Source organism: Nicotiana attenuata, unplaced genomic scaffold (assembly GCF_001879085.1).
Source record: "Nicotiana attenuata strain UT unplaced genomic scaffold, NIATTr2, whole genome shotgun sequence".
NCBI classification, from domain to species: Eukaryota; Viridiplantae; Streptophyta; class Magnoliopsida; order Solanales; family Solanaceae; genus Nicotiana; species Nicotiana attenuata.
Window position 1 is genome coordinate 288,166 of NW_017670683.1, and position 21,415 is coordinate 309,580.

General features: G+C 33.8%; 1 protein-coding gene across 1 annotated transcript; it reads left to right on the top strand.

Moving 5' to 3' along the window:
- Positions 1-11,022: 11,022 nt before the first annotated feature.
- On the top strand, positions 11,023-14,569 carry LOC109242257. The gene is made up of 2 exons (XM_019409113.1): positions 11,023-11,296; positions 13,429-14,569. Exons 1-2 carry the CDS (start codon positions 11,098-11,100, stop codon positions 14,397-14,399), a joined length of 1,170 nt encoding a protein of 389 aa, XP_019264658.1. The 5' UTR covers positions 11,023-11,097; the 3' UTR covers positions 14,400-14,569.
- Positions 14,570-21,415: the final 6,846 nt, after the last annotated feature.

Consider the following 21,415-nt stretch of genomic DNA (forward strand, 5'->3'; position numbering starts at 1 on the left):
AATATTTGATTAGTTCAAGGTATCAACAATACTTTTATGCTTTCAAGTAGTTGTATACTTTTATTGCTCTCTAAAATCTTATCTAAGATCAACAATATCTCAAGAAAGATTAAATAGGTTCGCTATATTATCAATTAAGGAAATTATTAGAAAAAATCAATTATAAAAAAGATTATTAAAAACTTTGTATCTTAAAAATATGTCTTATGATTTTCTTTTAGAAATTAAAGGCCTCATATTAATGACTTTAGGCCCGCATATGCTTGAGATGCCCCTGTGTGTACTTAATCACAAAAGTTATAGTGCGTGAAATTTAACAGTATCGTCAGTCTGAAGCATCAACTGAAGTTACAGAATCACATCAGGATTAACTTCAGAAGTGAAGACAAAAACTAAAGATGCTACACCTGATAATATTAAAGCAAATACTATGCTTGAAGGAAGGGGCAGATTTATAGGCTTAATTATGGGGCACGTGAACCCATAGTCTCTCCGTAAAATTAGATATTTTATGTACATTTGTTCTGAAATTGGTATAATATTAACCATTGACATTCATGCTTCAAAAAGATTGAATGATGCACTTGATTGAATGTTGAGCTACTGTCCAAGAGGTATAGGGATCAATTCCCACTAGATATATATTTTTCTTATTTTTTAGTAGTGCACACTATATGCGGTCAAAATCGGGCCTACCCGATTTTGCTATTTGATCGAAACAAAGGAGCTGCATCGGGGGTAACCTCGTAATGAATCAGACCCGAGCTCAAAGACGAGGCACCGAGTCCAAATATCGAAGTGTCCATCGAGACCGAGGCCAGCAGCAATCGAGACTAAGTATGACAGACTTCGAGTGAAATGCAATAACGGAAAGGCGAAATATCTGTAACCGGTCGGAGATCACAGCGGAAATCTCGGAGCAGATCAAATCAAGGGCGGTTATTTGTATCAATCATGGGATTTACTTTCGTAATTAGTATTGTACCACAATTAGGATTCCTCTAGTATATAAAGAGGGGTCCCCATCATTTGTAAACACCTTACATTCATACAGATCAAGGCAATATAATTTTTCTCTATTGTTCATCAATTTATTGTTCTTTAATTGTTCTTGCTTTACTACTCTCGAGGGTTCATTAGCTCGAGGACGTTGTTCAAACATCGGTTTGTTTTATACCCTTGTCAATTTTATCACTTATCTCTAGATTAATCAATTGATATTAAGTAAAATCACATATCCTTAAAATCACATTACAAGTTTAATTGTTACTCGATTTTTAGGGTAAACACGCTCATGTACTAGAAATCCTAAATCTGCTTCTAGTCGAAGTTCTTCTTCTCATACTACTATCATTCAAGGGACAAGTATTGGTCCCTCGATATGATCCCAAAACAGCGAAAAATGCTGATCTGAGTAATAAGCCAATTTGTAGTATTGATATCAGTTTCCTTCGACAAATAGTGGTTGCATTTGATCAGGAAGTAAAAGCAAACCAAGAAGAAAGTACAAGATTGGGTAAAGAATCAGTTAGCATCAACCCAATTCTTGAACCAATATTCTTTCTAGCCATTGTCAAAAAACATGGAGATATTGTTAGACTAAACCGAGGGGAGAGAACAACGAATTGTGTACCTTATTAATGCAGCGGAAACCATTAAACTCACCACCAAAAGAATTGTCCCAAATTGTATTCTGAATCTCCAGGAAACAGAGTTTTTGTTCACAAACTAAATGCCTAAAGTTCACTGTGTTCTTCCTTTTTAATTTTTGCACCTCTAGAATCTATGTACTGAAGAGAAATATATATAGAAAAGGAGATGGGGAGAACCACCGATGAAAACCACCACTCCACGTTCTCACGTCTCTCAAAAGAAAACGTGCGGTAGTTTTTTTAAGGAGTAATAAAACCTACGTGTAACCTCCTTAGGTTTTATCTCTTTTAAAACGGGTCGGGTCAGTCCACATGGGCGACCCATGACCCAAACCTTATATCCAACATCTCCCACTTTGCACAGGTGGACTAGATCCAAACTAGTAACTACCGTGAAAGCAACACACATAATTCATACCGGCAAATAGTTTGTGCGACCTGCGAGCATTAAGAGCCATAATATTCTTAATCCCTTTAAGGTTGTTTAACAGCTCTATGTAGAAATCCGATCACATGCGGAAGGGATTTACTACTAACATGAGGATCTTGTTACTCGCAATACCCCAGACATCACCTGCTACTCCAGTAGCTAGTTATTTAATCCCTCATCCTCGAAAGAGGTGAACTCGAGTTCATGTTTAACTTTATATTCATAATTACATTTGATACCCTCATGGTAAGTGTAATGGTCGACCTATGAATACAAGTTAAATTAAAAAAAATTATTTATTTGTCTTCCCTTTCTACTCGAATCTTTCCATTCCAAATCAACTTCTTTCCTAGGCATGCACTGCATTGCCGAATCACTCATGGCTATTAGTAACATGCTAAAGTAGCAATACTGATTGGCACTTCAAGAAACAGTAAAAGGTCAAAGAGTATTCCAATAAAAGTTAATGTAACTTCTTTGGGATCTCACACAATGAAGAAGCAGGGATTCATTCTTCCATTATCCCATTGGTCGATAGCACACGTGATATGAAACACATGTTACGGTGTTCTCGCCTTATATTGGCACGTGTGTCTTATTCTTTTAATCATTCAACACCGTACAGATCTTGGTCTAGACACCTCCAAATGTCTAACCCGAGTTTCTCACTTCAATAATCCTCAAACCATCTTCTTAGAGAAACTTGCGTCTGGCTTACAAAACAAGTCATAATCGAATATTGAAATTCATAAGTCTGATTAGTTATCAAGATCGACCTTTACAAGTAAATATAACCTCGCATTATCCAAGGTTCTATAAGGTCTCATCTCTTCACGATTCTTAACGTAAGAGGCGATTGCTCGTGTGAGAGAGCCAATCTCGCGACTTGTTCGACACACTTTATCAACAAAATATTAATCACATGCATACGAGATATAAGCACAAAATCAAGAGTTAAATATTGATGAGCATATTATAATACTAAAGTCATTTCACAATACATAAATATGTTCATGTCCTTCGCAAACTTAGAGCCATAACATGTTTCTCAAATAGGTCTCTAGATATCGCCTTTGTAAAATGATCAGCTATCATGCTTCGCGTAGGAATGTATTGTAAATTTATCTCTCCACTTGCTACCATGTCTCTTACAAAGTTATACTTGATGTCAATATGTTTGGTCTTGCTATGATACTTTGGATCTTTTGTATGTGCAATAGCCGCTTGACTATCATGATATAGAGTCATGGCACCCTGAGAGTTCTTCGCAATATCCAAATGCTCAAAGAACCTCTTCAACCAAACAGCTTCTTGTACTGTAGACGCACAAGCTACGAACTCAGCTTCCATTGTTGAAAGGGCTGTACAGGTTTGTTTCTTACTTTTTCATGATATAGCACCACCATTAAGTAAGAAGGCATAATCGGATGTTGATTTTCTATCATTCCGATCACCAGCGCAATCAGCATCTGTATATCCTCTCAAGTATAAATCATTTCCACTATAACATAGTGAATAATTTGCAGTTCCCTTCAGGTATCTGAAAATTCTCTTCACAGCTTTCCAATGATCTCTTCCAGGATTGGATTGATACCTGCTAACCAGACCTACGGCATAACAAATGTCTGGGCGAGTACACATCATAGCGTACATCAAGCTTCCGACAACACTTGAATATGGAACTCGAGACATGTCTTCCTTTTCATTTTCAGTCCTGGACACATTTCAAGTCTTAAAGTTTCACCTCTCGCTATAGGAGTATCCATGGATTTGCAACCATTCATGCGAAAACGTTCCAAAATTTTCTTTATATAAGTTTCTTGAGATAGACTCAATAACTTTTTGGGACGGTCTCTTTGGATCTTAACTCCAAGGATATAGTCTGCCTCGCCTATATCTTTCATGTCAAATGACTTTGAAAGCCATGACTTGATAGTTTTCACATACTCCAATTTGTTTCCGGCTAATAAAATATCGTCCACATAAAGAGAAAGAATTACAAATATCCCATTGGACTTCTTCACATAAATGCAATGCTCTTCATTGATCATGGTGAAATCATATGAGATCATTTCCTTGTGAAATCTCAAATACCATTGCCTTGAAGATTGCTTCAGACCATAAATAGATCTTTTCAATTTACAGACCTTCTTTTCTTCGCCTTTAATGATGAAGCCTACAGGTTGTTCCATGTAGATTTCTTCGTTCAATTCTCCATTGAGAAAAGCTGTCTTCACGTCCATTTGATGTAATTCCAAATCCAAACGTGCAACAATAGCCAAAAGTAAGCGAATTGAGGTAAACTTCACAACTGGTGAAAATGTTTCCTCATAATCTATTCCATCTTCTTGAGTAAAGCCTTTTGCCACCAATCGTGCCTTGTATCTTTCTATTGACCCATCCACTTTGCGTTTAACTTTGAGAAGCCATTTGTTCTCAATGGCTCTACGCCCAGGCGGAAGGTCAACTAGATCCCAGACTTTGTTGGTTTTCATGGACTCTAATTCTTCTTTCATTGCTTTCATCCACTCATCTTTTCCAGGGCTCGATAAGGCCTCAGTCACAGACTTTCGCTTATCCATTTCTGTGGGAGATACCAAGAAAATATAATCTTCAATTTCATAAGTACGTTTGGGTATATTTTTCCTGGCACTCTTTCGTAGTTGAAATTCAGGTTCGTCAAAAGGATTTTGGGATTGAGAGTTCCCACTCCCACTCCCACTCCCATTTGGATCAAGAATAAGATCTTGATCGATTTGATTATCAACTATGTCAGAAGACACTTGCTGACTATCTGAGTTCAACATTTCATAAAGAGGCTCTCCATTCTTTACCTCGACCTTCTTTGGAAAATCATTTTCCAAAAATGTGACATCTCGCGATTCAATCTCAGTAACACTTCCATCCTCTAATTCACCAATGAACACATACCCTTTGGAGTGTTCTGAATATCTTATAAAGATACATTTCTTGCCTTTTGGACCTAATTTACCAAACTTGCTAAAAGAATCTTTTACGTATGCAGCACAACCCCAAGGTCGTAAATCCTTTAAGTTTGGTTAATGACCAGTCCATAGCTCATAAGGAGTGGAAGAAACTGATTTAGAAGGCACTTTGTTCAATATGTAAGTTGCAGTCAATAACGCATCTCCCCAAAAGGAGATAGGTAAATTTGCCTGCGCCATCATGGACCTTATCATGTCCAGTAGTGTTCTATTCCTTCTTTCTGATACACCATTTTGTTGAGGTGTGTATGGAATAGTTAACTGTTTGGTGATTCTCTTTTCATTGCACAATCCTTCAAATTCTTTTGAAAGATATTCACGCCCTCTATCGGTTCTTAAGGTCTTAATCCTTTTGTCTAATTGATTCTCAACTTCATTCATATATTTCTTAAAGCATTCAAGTGCTTCAGATTTATGAGAGATCAGATAGACATAACCAAAGCGTGTGAAATCATCAATGAACATAATGAAATATAAAGCACCAGACCTAGTCCTCACATTCATTGGACCACAGATATCAGAATGGATTAATTGCAGTGGAAAACCAGCTCTCTTAGCCTTTCCAAATGGTTTACGTGTAATCTTTCCAGCAAGACAATTTTCACAAGTTGGCATTTCAATTTTAGAGAAAGGACCTAGATATCCTTCCTTAGCCAATCTATTCATTGGATCCTGCCCTATGTGACCTAATCTTGCATGCCATGTAATAACATCAACATCATTATTACTAGAATAACATGCCATAACACAACGGTCAACATAATACTTATACGTAGAAGGATTACAATCTAACACAATAAAACCATCATAAGGATGTCCAAAACCATAAAAAACATTGTCTTGAGTAATTATAAGACCACTGCGACTAAAGTTCAAATTGAAATCTAAATCTAGAAGAACAGACACAGATACTAAGTTTCGTCGAATCTCTGGAACATATAGGACGTCATGCAACATCAAAGATCGGCCACCACGCATGTCCATTCTGCAAGTGCCTATCCCTTTGACTTCAAGCTTTGCATTGTTTCCCACATATACATGCTTTGATCCAGGTGGAACTCGATGAAACTCTATAAACGCTTCTCTATCGCGGCTCACATGGTCGGTGGCCCCTGAGTCTACAATCCACACAGGATAAGATTCAGTTAGTAAAACAGTGCTAGAAACATATATAGCACTAAGAGATGCGCTTTGAAATGCTACCTTTTTCGGCTCAGTGCACTCACGAGCAAAATGCCCTGGGACTTGGCAATTGTAACACTTCATCTTGCTCTTGTCTTTCTTCTCGTAGAACCATTTTCCTTTCTTGGAATTTGGCTTGTTTCTTTTCTTGGAGGGTCCTTCTCCCGTCTCCTTACCCTTTCCGTCATTTTTCCAGTTTCTCTTGCGCTTGAAGCTTGATCTCTTTGTACCACTTGATTCTGCCACAAAGGCATTAGGTACAGCTTTAGCAGCACCAAGTCGCTCGTCTTCAAGCTCCACATGATGGGCAACATCAGCAAAAGTTTTGATGCTATCATTGTGGGTCAAGTTAACCTTCAAATGTTCCAAATTATTGGGAAGAGACCGAATCACTGCCTGAACCTGCTGCTCATCAGAGAGAACATGGCCAACACTTTTGAGTTGAGCAATCATATTTGACATCACCCTTAGATGTTTCTTAACACCGTGATCATGACGTTTTTTGTACATGTCAAACTTGATTGTCAACTGTCGGAGGCGAGTCACAGTCGTAACCCCATATGCCTCCCTTAAATGTGCCCACATGGCTTGAGCAGTAGGATATTGCTCACATTCGTGGATGAGATCATCAGCTACTGAACTTATAATAATTCCACATACAGTGGAATCTTTCTTTTCCAAACATTGTAAGTTTCCAGATCCCTCCTGTATTGGGCAGTGTTACCCTCCTCTGGGTGACTCATAACATGGTTAATACTTTCAAGAGCATCTTGCTCTTCGAGTACATACCACATCTTATAACTCCGGATATCGTAATCTTCACCATTCAGTTTGTCACCCTTGTTCAAGTCAGCAATGATACTTTTTGATGCAATGTCTGTTATTAGAGACAATATTACAAGTTTAACTCATCAATATATACTTCAGTTAATTTATGCATGTGATTACACACTCAAGAAAATTAATTATAATATTAATTCTACATTTAGTATAGAATCGAACGGTCACTACGTTTTCATTCATCATCTATTTCTAAATATTTTTAACTAATATTAAAATCACTTCTTAGTGTGTACATATTTCAAGTCTCAATCCATTACAAAAAGATATAATAAACAATGTATGTAACTGGTGAGACAAATAACATAATATAAATTTCATTAAAATAAAACATATAATAACAATTTACATGTTTGCTAGGACATCCATATACCAATCGAACATTAACTCTTGCTCATATACGCTAAAAGGTGCACTGGGCCAAACATCATAATAAATCTCAGTTAAAATTTCACCCCAAGGCTCTCGAAGAGAGTCCGCCAAAATAGCTAATGCTTCCCAATCAGTAATTTCTACGTAATTAGCCAATTCAACTCTTTTTATCTTAAAAAGGTGTACATGTTCAGGAACGGAAACATCAGGGCCCATCTTAAATTCCTTAAACTCCCTAAATTTCTTTTCTCTTTCCCTTCGTTCAGCCCTTCGATCCCTTAACTCATTTTGTCTCGCCCTTGGAATATTCCTGATGACTTCAGGCTCCAAGTCTGAATCATTATAGAAATAAGTCCTGCGACGACGTACCCTTCTACATTGTCCCCTTCCTTGTCTTCGAGAACTCCCACTTGGAGTGATTCGAACTTGTCCCTGTTCAGCCATATCTGAAATAGGACCAAGGAAATAATAAGAATGGCTACAACCACTCAATGTGACAACATATATCACAATTACTTGTAGAAGGATATCTATCGAAGGATTATGACTACACTAATTTTCCATTTACTGAAACAGACAATGTCTTTCTCAGAATATAGGGCGTTCCATTGTTTAAGCTAATCAACTTCAATTATATATATAGCTTAATCACTGGAACTCAAAAGAGAAACATCATTGATTTTTTTTTTTTTAAAAAAAAAGGAAGAGCCAGTACCATTTTATACAATATTTGAGGGTTATTGCCTTTAAACGAAACATCCATACTGATATTTCTTATAGATCATTTTCTTAGCATTCAGAAGACAAAAAATAAAAAAAATTCAAGCTTTATGTACTATTTGTTTAATTCAAATTGAAACCAAATTAACAAACACCATTGTTATTAAGTGATCAAGTAGAAGTGTGCAATATACAACTTTCAAGGCTTTATAGGGAGCGAGGCTTCAATAGCCACTGATTCGAAATTCTAATGAAAAGTTGCATGAAACTCGGGATCTTTTTATCAGATTATTACTTACGGTATAAGCAAGTGCAGAAAAAAAAAAGTAAGAAGTACGACAATACTAACCTCTCCAGTCACAGTTGGTAACACCACCAAAGCACACGTCTATTTTAAAAAAAAAAAAATTGGGTGTTTCAGAGAATAAACAATACTCAGAATATCATAAACAAATATCACCGCAAAACGAATCTCATAATTAGGACCGTAAGTGCCATCATTTTCTCAAAAAATTTGATCACCTATCACCGCAACACTTGTTCTATGTAAATTTATTCATCCAATCTTTTCGGTCACAGCCTAGGAATCAAATAAATCATACGCTCTGATACCATTGTTAGACTAAACCGAGGGGAGAGAACAACGAATTGTGTACCTTATTGATGCAGCGGAAACCGTTGAACTCAACACCAAAAGAATTGCCCCAAATTGTATTCTGAATCTCCAGGAAACAGAGTTTTTGTTCACAAACTAAATGCCTAAAGTTCACTGTGTTCTTCCTTTTTAATTTTTGCACCTCTAGAATCTCTGTACTGAAGAGAAATATATAGAGAAAAGGAGATGGGAAGAACTACCGATGAAAACCACCACTCCACGTTCTCACGTCTCTCAAAAGAAAACGTGCGGTAGTTTTTTTAGGAGTAATAAAACCTACGTGTAACCTCCTTAGGTTTTATCTCTTTTAAAATGGGTCGGGTCAGTCCACATGGGCGACCCACGACCCAAACCTTATATCCAACAGATATTATAAAGGATTGTCCACTGAAGTCAGGTTACATTAGTAGTGGCAAAATAGTTAAAAGAATTAATAGTTATCCATCCATAGCATCCATTAAAAAATGGGTTGGATAATAAATATTTTAAAAACAGGTCAAATATGGATAAAAACCATATTATCCATTGAGAAAATGAATAACTAATGAGTTTAACTTTTACGTTTGTAAAGCCTCAAACTGGGGATTCTTCAAGTTAAAAAAACTAGGAATTCTCTCAAAAGTGATCATATTCAAGAAGTTATGGATAATATGGATATCCACGTGAATTTTTATTATGCTGCCACTTGACTTAATATAATGGCATTACCTCTCTTTTTATTATATATAGATTTTAGATCATTAAGATTGTGAGAAAATCAGCCAGAATTTTATGTGACAGATTTAATTTGATATGAAGTACTATAAGATATTGAAGTATATATCAGTATTAAAAGGTATTTTTTGGGCGAACTGGCACAACATACAAAGAACGCACCGAGACGTATTGACGTGGCGTAAGTATCATGGGGCGTTCTGATATTTTGGGCGTTCACCTATGCGTAAGCCTTAACGTTCTAGGCGTTCATTTGGGGCATGAGCCCCGAGAATTTATTTTAAATTTGAGCCAAAATTACTTAATAAATCTTTATTGTTTAACTTAAACATCCAAAAATTAACTCATAGTAAATTTTCAAACTAAAAAACTCAAAAGCCAAAGGGTTTTCTAATGTATATCCCAATTTCATAATCTTTACTCTTTGTCGTTTACTACTAAGTAACAAAACCTTTGTTTGAAAGTCAAACTACAAATCGACTTAGTTCTGTCCTCCAATTCTTACGCTAACTCAACGCTTGCATTTTCCTTCTTTATGCTTCATTTTCTTTATAAAAAAAATTATTTATTTTTTTCAAGTTAGTTTTAAATTTAGAATTTATGTTGGTACCTCTCTAGTTTATATATTGTTTTGATGACTCTATTCTAGCAATTGGTATTATATAATAAGTAATTAAATTATTATCTAGTTTTATATTTTTAAACAATAACTTTATGTTTTATTTTTATTCTTTGAATTATTAGGAACTAGAATATCATTTTTATAACGCTAATTAGTATGTTCTATCATAGTCATGTTAATTATAGGTGTAATGCATTTTTACCTCTTTCACTTTTTCAAGTAAAAGAATTATATTTTCTCACGCACATGTTAACATGTTTATAATAGATATATACATTTTTCCTACTAATTTTATAATTTTTTTGTTGAATTTTTTATAATCTTAATGTATTTTTATTATATAATTATTTTTAAAAAATTTATCAATATTAAAACGTAAATACCCATGGGGCTTACGTCGTGCGCCTCGGGGCTTTCGCGTCGCTCGTGTTGGATAAAACACCTTATCTCTCGGCCATGCCTTTTAAAACACTGGTATATATCATTATGGGCCATTTGCTTCGAGAGATTAAGTAGGTTATCGCGGAATATAATTCAGAATTATATTTATCCCGTGTTTGGTCGGAGATATTAGCTAAAACCGATATTTTTATATCAAAATTTTGGTATAACTTATCCCATATAGAAGGCGATGCAGGTCTGCTCTTAGGACTGTAATCTTGAGATATCCTGTTTTTGAATGATAATATAATAAGAATATTAAAATAATGAATTACTGATTGAAAAAGTAATTTGATAGAGATTGTGTCAAAATTTTGATTTATGGTAAGCATTTTAGTACCTTAGTAAGTGAAAGTGAAAATTGTGTAAGAAATTTTGCTATAAATTACGTTAGAACTTTAAGAAATGAAAAGTGTGTAAGAATACAAACACTGCATTTACCGAATTTACACCTTTTGTTCATCATGAGGATACCTCCAAAGACTCCTCAAAGTATCGCACGCGCCGCCGCTATCGCCACCTCCACCACTCCATCACCGCCAATGTCTTCTGTCACCTCTGCTGAACTTTCGGGTGGTGGGTCAAGGAAAAGACCTCCACCCGACCCGACCCATGTTCATCATCGTGGTGCTTCACAGAAACCGAGACCAACTTCAGCATCGGGTGAGCAACCCCTTAACCCCCCCCCCCCGCCGGGCCGATCCCGCTATTTACCATTTAAAGGTTTTAGTTTTTTTTTATTATTTAATGTCGACTAAAGTATTTTATTCTGACTTGGTATCTGGCAAAATAATCTGTCTCGAACACCACCCTTATAAAAAGAAAAAGGTTTTATTTTCAAAATGACAATGTTTTAGTCAAAGTTTGACTTCATGGCTTCGTTTTGTTTATTATTTGACATCATTTGACGGGTTGGAAGGTTATAAAGACATGAGACGGCTTAGTTCGGTTTTATCAAAACCAACTATTCCGATTTGGATTGGTTTGATTTTGTCGGTTTTTTCGGATGGTTTCGATTTTTTTGTGATATCAATATTATTTCAGTTTTATTTTGTTAAAATTATCCATAAACTTTTGATGAGTGAATATATATTTAGTAAAATCAAAAAAATGACAAATATATGATTTATTAAAATGCTCTGGTGTTGTTTTAGTAACACATACTTCTTAGTCGTCTAACAATAATTCTTTATTGATATACGGTTTCAAGGTTAATCAAATATATGAAACCTAAATAATGATTTATTATGTTTAATTTTTAAATTACCGATAAGATAGCATCTCAAATTCGCAAAAGAGATAAGAGTTTAATAGATCCTGACATATGAATATGGAAGAACAAAGGGACTGGCTCATTTCAATAACACTTGATAAGAAAGTGATGATGCAAATCATTATTTAAAGTAAATAAAAATAGATTCCCTTCATAGTTTTATTAAATAATATATCCATGAGAGGATCACAAATATTTCTAAATATTATTTTTAAAGAAAATTCTATATAAAGTCTTAAAGTATGTATAATAACTATATATTTATATGTCGGTTTTATTCGGATTTTTATACCAAACCTAATAAGGTTTTTTAATGGATCTGAACAAAAAAAAAAAAATCGATTTGAACGCCCCTAATAAAGGGCATGGAGGCTGGATTTTTTTTTTTATTGTACTAAAAAATATTAAAAGTAATGCCATAAAAAACTGGTTAGTATGTTAAGCCACTCGTGGAAGAGAAGAGCAGGGGTGGAGCTATCTTAGTTGAAAAGAGTATGAAATTTTAAAATAATACTGGAAAAAAAAAAATAGAAGATGAGATGAAAGAGAGAATGTTGATGTTTAAAATTGATTTAAGCCCAGAAATTATCAATCTATGTTATCACTTACTCTAATAACAGATTCTTAAGGATACTTTGTTGGAGTTCATTTTGTCTACTTACTAATGGAAAATTGAACTGTTTAAATCGGCATTCGACTGGATATATATATACAACAACAACAACAATAACATACCCAGTAATATCCCACACCATGGATTCAACTGGATATATGTGTTACTTAAACTATGTGACCGGTCGCTAAAGCAATGGTTGCACCCGTTACCTGGAAATCCTGGATTACCCATTCTTTGTAACCAAGCTAGTAAGAAAGAAAACTATAAACTTGAAACTAAAGAAGTTGGAAGAACAATCATATTCTGCTTTAGTTCATTGCAATAGCTTTAAGTATCAGTCGAGCTAGTTGTTTGTAAACTTTTAGCTGTGTGTTACAGAATTATTTTGCTAGTTCTTTCTTGTATTGCCTGAATTTGGCAGTATATCGTTTCCTTGTCAAGTAACACTTGGTGTAAGAAAGAAAGAAAGAAAGAAAGAAAGAAAGAAAGAAAGAAAGAACCAAAAAGAAGAAAGTAACATTTGGTGTTACAGTTTTGTAAGTTCCTTGTTTTCTGCATAATCAATCATATAACATGGTATAATAAGCCGCCTCAGCTGAAACTATAATATGGATTTGGTTCGGGGCTCGGAGTCCTGCTGCTATTTGTCACCCCAAGCACAATCAAGCATGTACATCTAGTGGCGTGTTTATATATACATTCTTTCGAAGTCTTCAGAGGAGGTAGATCCGCATATAACTAATGCGCATAATCAAAGATATATGTTGGTATGGATATAATTTTCCATGTGACTTCATATGAGGACCTCCTCCTCTTTTGACGACTCCATTGTTCTTGTTTCAACTCGTTGGTTTGGTGATTAGGTTACTCTTAATTTGGTCTTTTTCATGTGTTAACCTCATGCAGCTGGTGTTCAAGATCGTCCAACATCATTAAGATCATCAATTCATCAGTCCGAAGCATCAAATAAAGCCAAAGTATGTAAGAGAAGTCCTGTGGAAAAAAGTCAGTCAGGGCAAATTAATACTTCACCAGCTATGCAGCCACAACCAGGATTAACGACAGAAGTAAAGGCGGAAATTGAAGATGTTGCACCTGATAGTATTCGAGGAGGTAATGGTGAAGGTCCTCCTCCTCATACTACTGGCATTCGAGGGACAATTGATAGTCCCTCGATACAAGAAGAACTGCGCACAATTAATGGTGCTCGGTTGGATCACAAAACAAAGAAAGAAGCTGATTTAAGTAATCAGCAAACCTGCAGCATTGATGCGAATTTCCTTCAACAAGTAGCGGTTGCTTTTAAAGAAGTAAAAGCAAACCAAGAAGAAAGCACAACATTGGTGAAAGAAACAATTAGCTTGAATCCAAGTCTTGAACCAACTTTTCTAGCCATCCAAGAAAAACACGGTGACATTACAAAGGATTGTCCTCTGGAGTCAGGCCAAATGCTGAGTTCTGTTTTAGCAGTTATATGTAAAGTTGTCCAAGAACTCCAAAAGAAACATTTGACTGATGTTGATTGTAATCTCTTGAACTCCTATTACTTGGTAGTCAAGGATGCTGAGAAAATGAAGGTGAATGTCAACTGGTTACGAGCTCGACTTGATGAGATTAAAGATGCAGTAAATTCTATTGTCGAGACAAAAAATCTCAACGATGAGAAGAATAGGCTTGCGGAACTGATTGAAAATGAGAAAAGGAATCTGGTATTTATGAAAACTGAATGGGAGAACCTTAAGGTTGAAATTGCAACAAAGGAAAGTCAGCTTAATGTGGAAACACTGGTGAATCAAGAGCTAAGCGGTATGATTAGTAATCGGGCACTCGAAATTCAGCAGCTTCAAAACATGCCCTTGATGGAGGCATTTCAATAGTTCTAACGTATCGAGATGTTTCCTCTACTCTCAGAGGTGGAGGTAGAGTTTGAAGTTTATGGGTTTTGAATTCATACCGAACTTATAGTTTGTCTTAGTTATTGGATTCGCAATTTTATATTTATACACATTTTATGAAATTTTTAATACAAATACAATGTTTAAGCAGAAGTTACAGGGTTCATCTGAACCCGCAGCTAATGTTCTCCCTCTGCCCCTGTCTACTCTTAGCCCATGCTGTTGTTTTAGGACAGTTTTCCCATCTAGCTCATTCATACTTACGTGCTAAGGGTGATTTTTTTATTTTTAGTTATGGTTCAGATATCTCTCCAACTTGTTTGGGAATTAGGACTGAGCCGTAATTGTTGTTGTTGTTGTTGTTATGGTTCAGATAGCTCATCAAATCCAACGACATGATAAGGAGATTTAGGACTCGTTTGGTCATAAGAAAGGTTTTTTTTTTTACGAAAATTGTTTCACTTTTTTTCGAAATTAGGCTATAAAAATTTCAAATTTCACTTGAATTTGAATTTCGAAAATTTTCGGTTGTTTTCCAAAATTTCACTTATAAATACTCACAAAAATTCAAAAATAACTTCATATTGTATTCTTATCCAAATACAACTCTAATTTTCAAATATCATTTTCAACTTAGAAAAAAAAAATCACTTTCTTCCCTAATTTTACAATTCTTTTGTCCAAACGCCCACTTACTAAATACGAAGTTTGTTTGTTGATCTCTAACTTCTGTTTATGGAACTTGTTTGACATAGAGCAATTTTTCAATTGTCTAAATCATGAATGGATTCGAATAGGTCGTGTAATGCACATTTTGAAACTAAATCTGTGTTTTAATACTACATCTAACATATTTAGTTGACACCAGTGACGGAATAAAGCTGGACTTAATTGACTTTACATAGTTGAAAATGATAAACTGGCTGAAAATTTCTTCCCTCTTGTGCATACAATTTGGCTTGAAAATGTGCAGATGTGTTGCAGCTATTCATGTGTTATACTTCCCCGTTCATTTTTACTTGTCCACTATATGTTTGGCCATAGTTTTTGGCAACTTTTTTTCAAATTTTTTTTGAAAACATTGTTTTCTCATAGATGTAATCTGTTTTTTGAAAAAAAATTGAATTTTATTTTCAAGTTCTCAAAATCTAAGTTTAGGGTAGCTTTTGGGTGAAACTTTTTCTTTCACTCACAAAACTTCAAATTTTTTTTAAATAAAATGCATGTCCAAACACAATTTCAACTTCCAAAAATTATTTTTCAAAAATTATTTTTTCAAGTTTTAACCAAATATTTGTCCAAGCTAACTTAAGAGAGACAAGTGATGCAAAACTACTTTTGCCACTCAGGTAAGATACACAACAACAACAAATCTAGTTTAATCTCATACGTGGGATCTCGAGAGGATAGTACGTACGTACGCATAGTCATTTGTCAAAGTTGAGCTAAGTCATTTGTCAAGGACAATTAGTATTTTCTTGATTGATTTAATTTCTATGCATTAACGGTGTAGTGGATTTTCACTTGATTAATGTATTTTCACATGTAGTAGGTAGTTGGCATTATTTTCAACGTTATTAATCCCGCTTTTTATGAACAAAACTGCAATACTTATTGGCTTTCTGTGTCTTATATGAAATGGTGTGGCTTCTTTCTTTTGAACATGTTATAGCTTGAAGGAAAACAAAGGGGTTTTCATTTGCTTGGTTAAAACAGGAGGATGCCAACATTTTGTGCACTCTCCCCATAAGAAATGTCATTCATTAGATTCACCTATTCAAAAAATAAATAAGCAATTAGTGCCAAAACAAAATGAAGTACTTCTTCCATTTTGTTTTGTTCTCAGCTAAATAAGTGATCAATTTACTTTTTTATTTTGTTCCAAAATAAGTGTCCATTTATATAGAAGAAAAAAAAATCAATTAGTTTTTTCAAAATTACCCTTAGGTGCGTATATCTAAACAAATCATTTGCTCCTCATATTAAATAAGAGAAGTAAGTACTACTATAACTATGGTGCAACATTTAATGAAGGGTAGTTTAGTCACACTAACTATTTTCGTCTAGAATTTAGTATTTCCTTAATGGGTGTGCCAAAATCAAATTGGTCACTTATTGTAGACCGGAGGGAGTAGTATAGTCAAATTCTATGTAACGGTCTAGTTTGATTCTGATGTCCCGTCGGTGCATATACCGGATAATTCTAACCACACCTAGTTTCTTTTTTCTTTGATTTCTCACCCGGTGTTCGGTGTTCATATTGGGGCCGTCTAAATTCGGATTCGCGTGGTGAAGTCCCACATTGGGGGTTAAACGTTCCCTAACAAATGCGACTTCATATACAGGGACTCGAAACTCGAGATCTCTGGTTAAGGACGAAGGAGTACTTATAACTCTATCACAATCCTTATTGGTTACACCTAGTTGTTTATTCTCTTTTTTTTTTTTGTTTATCTCTGTCAGCGTTTTTTAAGGGAATCAAGTAGAAGATTCAATGATTACCCATGTCTATCAAATTAAATAAACGGTGCACTTTTCTAGCATGGCCAGCTTGAGATGACTGAGAAGAATGCAAGTTGTCAAACAATTTCATAATTTAGAGTTGTAATTTTCTTCATTTAGCTATCACAAAAAGTAGAAACCTGCAGACCCTTTTTAAAGAAAATGTTCTACTGTTGGAATCTACTGTTGTCCATCTTACTCAAATCTACAATAATACATATATGGCCATTATAACACCTCTACTTAAGACAAATACTCTCTCTCTCTCTCTCTCATTTCGCGTGACACAATTTTCGTTTTTATCGGTTCTGAAAAAGAATGATATATTTATATATTCAGCAACAATTTAATTTTAATTTTTTATTTTTCCTTAATGAGGTAATTTTTAGCTGCACAGTTTTTTATAAATTGTTTTAAATTACAAATTTCAAAAGTTTTGCTTATTTATTAAGCTTCGTGGAGAGTATGATTTTTCCACACCATAACGCCAATACTTCGAGATAGGGTTTGCGCACGGTGATTAGGACGACAGGTAATTAAGGGATGATTAAAGTTTAATACATAATACATTTGAAGTATTTTTAGAAGCGAGTATCAAATATCGTGATCTTTCTCTCTAATAGATTTTATATGTATTATTATTAGTTTCTCATGTGCAGTTGAGAAATGACACAAAATCCTCCCCCCACCCCCATCCCCCATCCCCACCCCCAGTGATTCTAAAATTGCTAAATATGCATGCCACTACATGATAGGATGCAAACAGTATTTCGAAGGGAGAATACATCCCTTGTCACTTGCCCCAACAACCCATCAGAAAATGGCCTACGTTTGAAGCCCTTATCCGGTGTAGTCCAAATTGTACATAATCTGAAAATTACTTTTCACCAGTTAGCCCACCCCTTTTTCTTCGTTCTTTTTCTTCTTCTTCTTCTTCCCATGTCAGTCTTTGCACCACAAAATTTCTCATCTATTGTTATTCTCCTTCAATTCTTTTCCGGATTCCAATGGTTAACTAAGGATTTGAAAAATAAAAGTCACTATTACAGGTGGTTCGAAGATTCATTTCAGAAATTGAGTTTTCCGATTTGTTAGTTGTTTGGAATGGGTTTTGTCCCAATTGATTGGAATCATCAAGTTAGGTTCAAAACTTAAATTTCAAGTGATTTGGAGTAGATATAGGCTATGTTTGAGTTAAATTTCAGAGGCTGCCCAAGGAAGAAGAAGAACACGTGAAGCTCCATTGATAGGATTCATTTGTATAGTAATGTATAATATTGTATAAATAGTGTATAATAGATATAAACACCACTTATGCACTATTATATACAAGGTTGATACATTATTTACAGGTATCTGGTGAATTTCTCGCATTTTTTTCTTCTTCTTCTTCTTCTTCTTCTTCTTCTTCTTCTTCTTCTTCTACACCTATATACATAGTGTATCGAGAATATTTTCACTCTGTGATTATACATCTTTATACACTTTTATACAGCTATATACATAATGTACCTCTTTGTATAAAAGTGTATAAGCATCTCTGACGAAATTTTTGTACGATTTTCGCTTGCAATTCTTGTATAAAACTACTCCAAATCTCCAGCAAATAACTTCAAACTTTGTATACAACCTACTTAGACTATTTCTAATAAGTTCAAACAATACCCACTCCAAATTTCTCACAAAATCATAATCAAAATTTAACAAGATTAGCATTAAAGGAGATGAGATTTTAGATTTCTCGCGTATGTTTTTGCGTTTTGTAGTGTGATAGGTATGTATAAACCTGAAGATATACAAAATCAAAAAAAAAAAAAATCAGAGAAGTATTGGTTATGGAAGAAGGCACGAATGAGTGTTGATTTTTGTTTTCAATTTTGTTTGCATATGATTATTTTTTATTAATTAAATTAAATATTTATGGGTGAAAAATGAGGAGAGAGCTACAATAGGGGTATGTAGGAATAAATGAGGTTGTTATAATTAGAGGAAATGGGAAAAGAAAAGATCTTATTGATATTTGACTACACATTTGTAAACTTGTAACTTGTCTAAAATAGCGCAAGGTCAACTTATAGAGTGCATTATTCTGTAATTTTGTCTATTTTGAATGTGGTGAAATGTGAATAACTTATACATTTAAAATTAGAGTTTTTAAGTGGGAAAATGATGCATATAAATTTTTGAAAATTCTGAATATTAGTTAATATTTGTTCGTACATATAAGAAAAAATTATATTGCTTTTGTATTCTTTTACAAACAAAACAATAGAAAAGGTATCAAGAAGATTAAATTTGAGTTCATAAAACTTCTTGCATGTTAATGAAATCTGTTCGGCCAAACTGCTCTTTTTAGCCAAAAGTATTTTCTTGGTCAAAAATATTTTTTTTCAAAAACTAAATTATTTGGTCAAGCTTTTAGAAGGAAAAAAAATATTTTTGAGTAGAAACAGAAAAAAGTAATTTCTTTTCAAAAATACTTTTTTTTAAAAGCACTTTTGAAAAATATACTTAGAGCTTGTTTGGCCAAGCCTCCGGGAGATGAAAAGTTCTTTTTTTGGTAAAAAAAAACTTTTTGGAAAATTTTAGGTGTTTGGCCAAAATAAAAAAGTACTTTTGAGTAGCAGCAGAAGTAATTTTTCTACTGTTGGGGAGAAACTACAAATTCTAGCTTCTTCCAAAAAGCAGAAAATTAATTTGTTCAAGACAAAATAACCTTATAATAGTTTTATATTGTTCAAAGCATCCCTCATTAATTTACCATTTTTAGTTTCCTTTTCCTTTTTTTTTTTAAAATTTCTACTATACATTTCTTCTCTTTTTAATTTTAATCAAAATTTTATTCTCTTTTTCGTATTCCTTAGAGTAGATTTTAAATTTATATCGAATGATGTATTTTGATATATTTAAATTATCATATAAATAATAAGTAATCCAAACACTCAATGCTATTGCTATGGAATAACTACTATATTTTATATTAACTGAAGTTTTTAATTTATATTTTTACTTACATTTTATATTTTAATTGAATTCTTTTATAGCAAATATTTAAATTATTTTTATTTTCTAAATAATACTAACTCCAAATTGAATTTTTACTGTCCTTTTTTGGTAATGAGCTTCAAAAAGCACAACTCAAACGAATTGGCCAAATATAAATTGCTATTTTGCAAAAGTACCTTTTCAAAAAGCACTTTTGAATAAAAATATTTTTTAAATAAGCAGATTTTGGTAGTTTGGCTAAACGGGCTCTTAGAAGTACTTTTTAAAGTTTGGCCAAAATACTAATTGCTGCTCAAAAATGCTATTCAAATTAATCAGCTAATACAAATTACTACTTTTTATAAACACTTTTTAAAATAAGTTAATTTTAGAGGCATGGTCAAACATGCTATTATTAAACTTTGAGACACCATTCATGTCAGATTGTGGAAATTAAGGGGCATGAAGGATAAATTTGAACTCTTACATATTCCTCCCACTAGCCACTAAAATTTAATTTCCCTCCTTGTTTGACTATGTTTGTCTTTTACAAAAAAACTTTGACTCTCTCATTTTCTATTTCCTCTATTTAATCACTCTGTTGTCTTTCTCTTTAGTCACACTTTAATGTCCAAAAGCTTAAAAAGCAAAGGTCACAAAGGTCTCTCATTAAATTCATCAGACAATACAGAACAGGCCTTGAATAAAAGAGAAAACTAAGAAAGAAAAGGGCAAAAAGCCTTTCCCTAAGAAATTAGATGTACTAATAATAGTAATCTGATAGAGACATTTTGGTACTTTAGGTGCACCAACTGTACCCCAAAATCTCCACAAAAAAAAAAAAAAAAAGTACTCGTAACTTTTAGGAACTTTTTTTTTTTTTAATGAAACTATACATTAATTGTAGAAATTCATATATTACTATATAATGAATAATGGCTCATAAAATAAATAAACATATGTGAACAATTAAACATGATACTATATTTAGGACATGACTTTGTTATTCCATATGAAATAGTAATTGTATATATTGTAAGTTTAATTATATAGAGATAAAAGTTAAAATAAAAAATCACTCCTTGTATTAACAGTACAAATTTATACTATGATTTTTATATTGAGAATAAAGAATATTTCGATATGAAACGTTGAGGTATTTGCGCCATATGATCATTTTTGAGTTCACTATTTAAATTTTATACCTCGTAGCTCAATGAGCTAAATTTTGCCATTCAAAATTGCTATTTGCTGGATGAATATTTGTGTTTGCAGACAAATTTAATTCACGGGCTAACAGTGACAATATTTAAAAAGTGGCTCCAAAATGGTCATTTATACAAATGCAAATTAGTCGGGCATGTTAATTTGAATATTTGTAGCTACCATATACATAATTACTTCCTATAACTATCATTCAGTTATTATGGTATTCATTGTATTCGCGCTGCTGTATTCATGAATGCAGTAGCAAACAACGCCTTAAAAACAGGACAGTTCGGCTATACGCA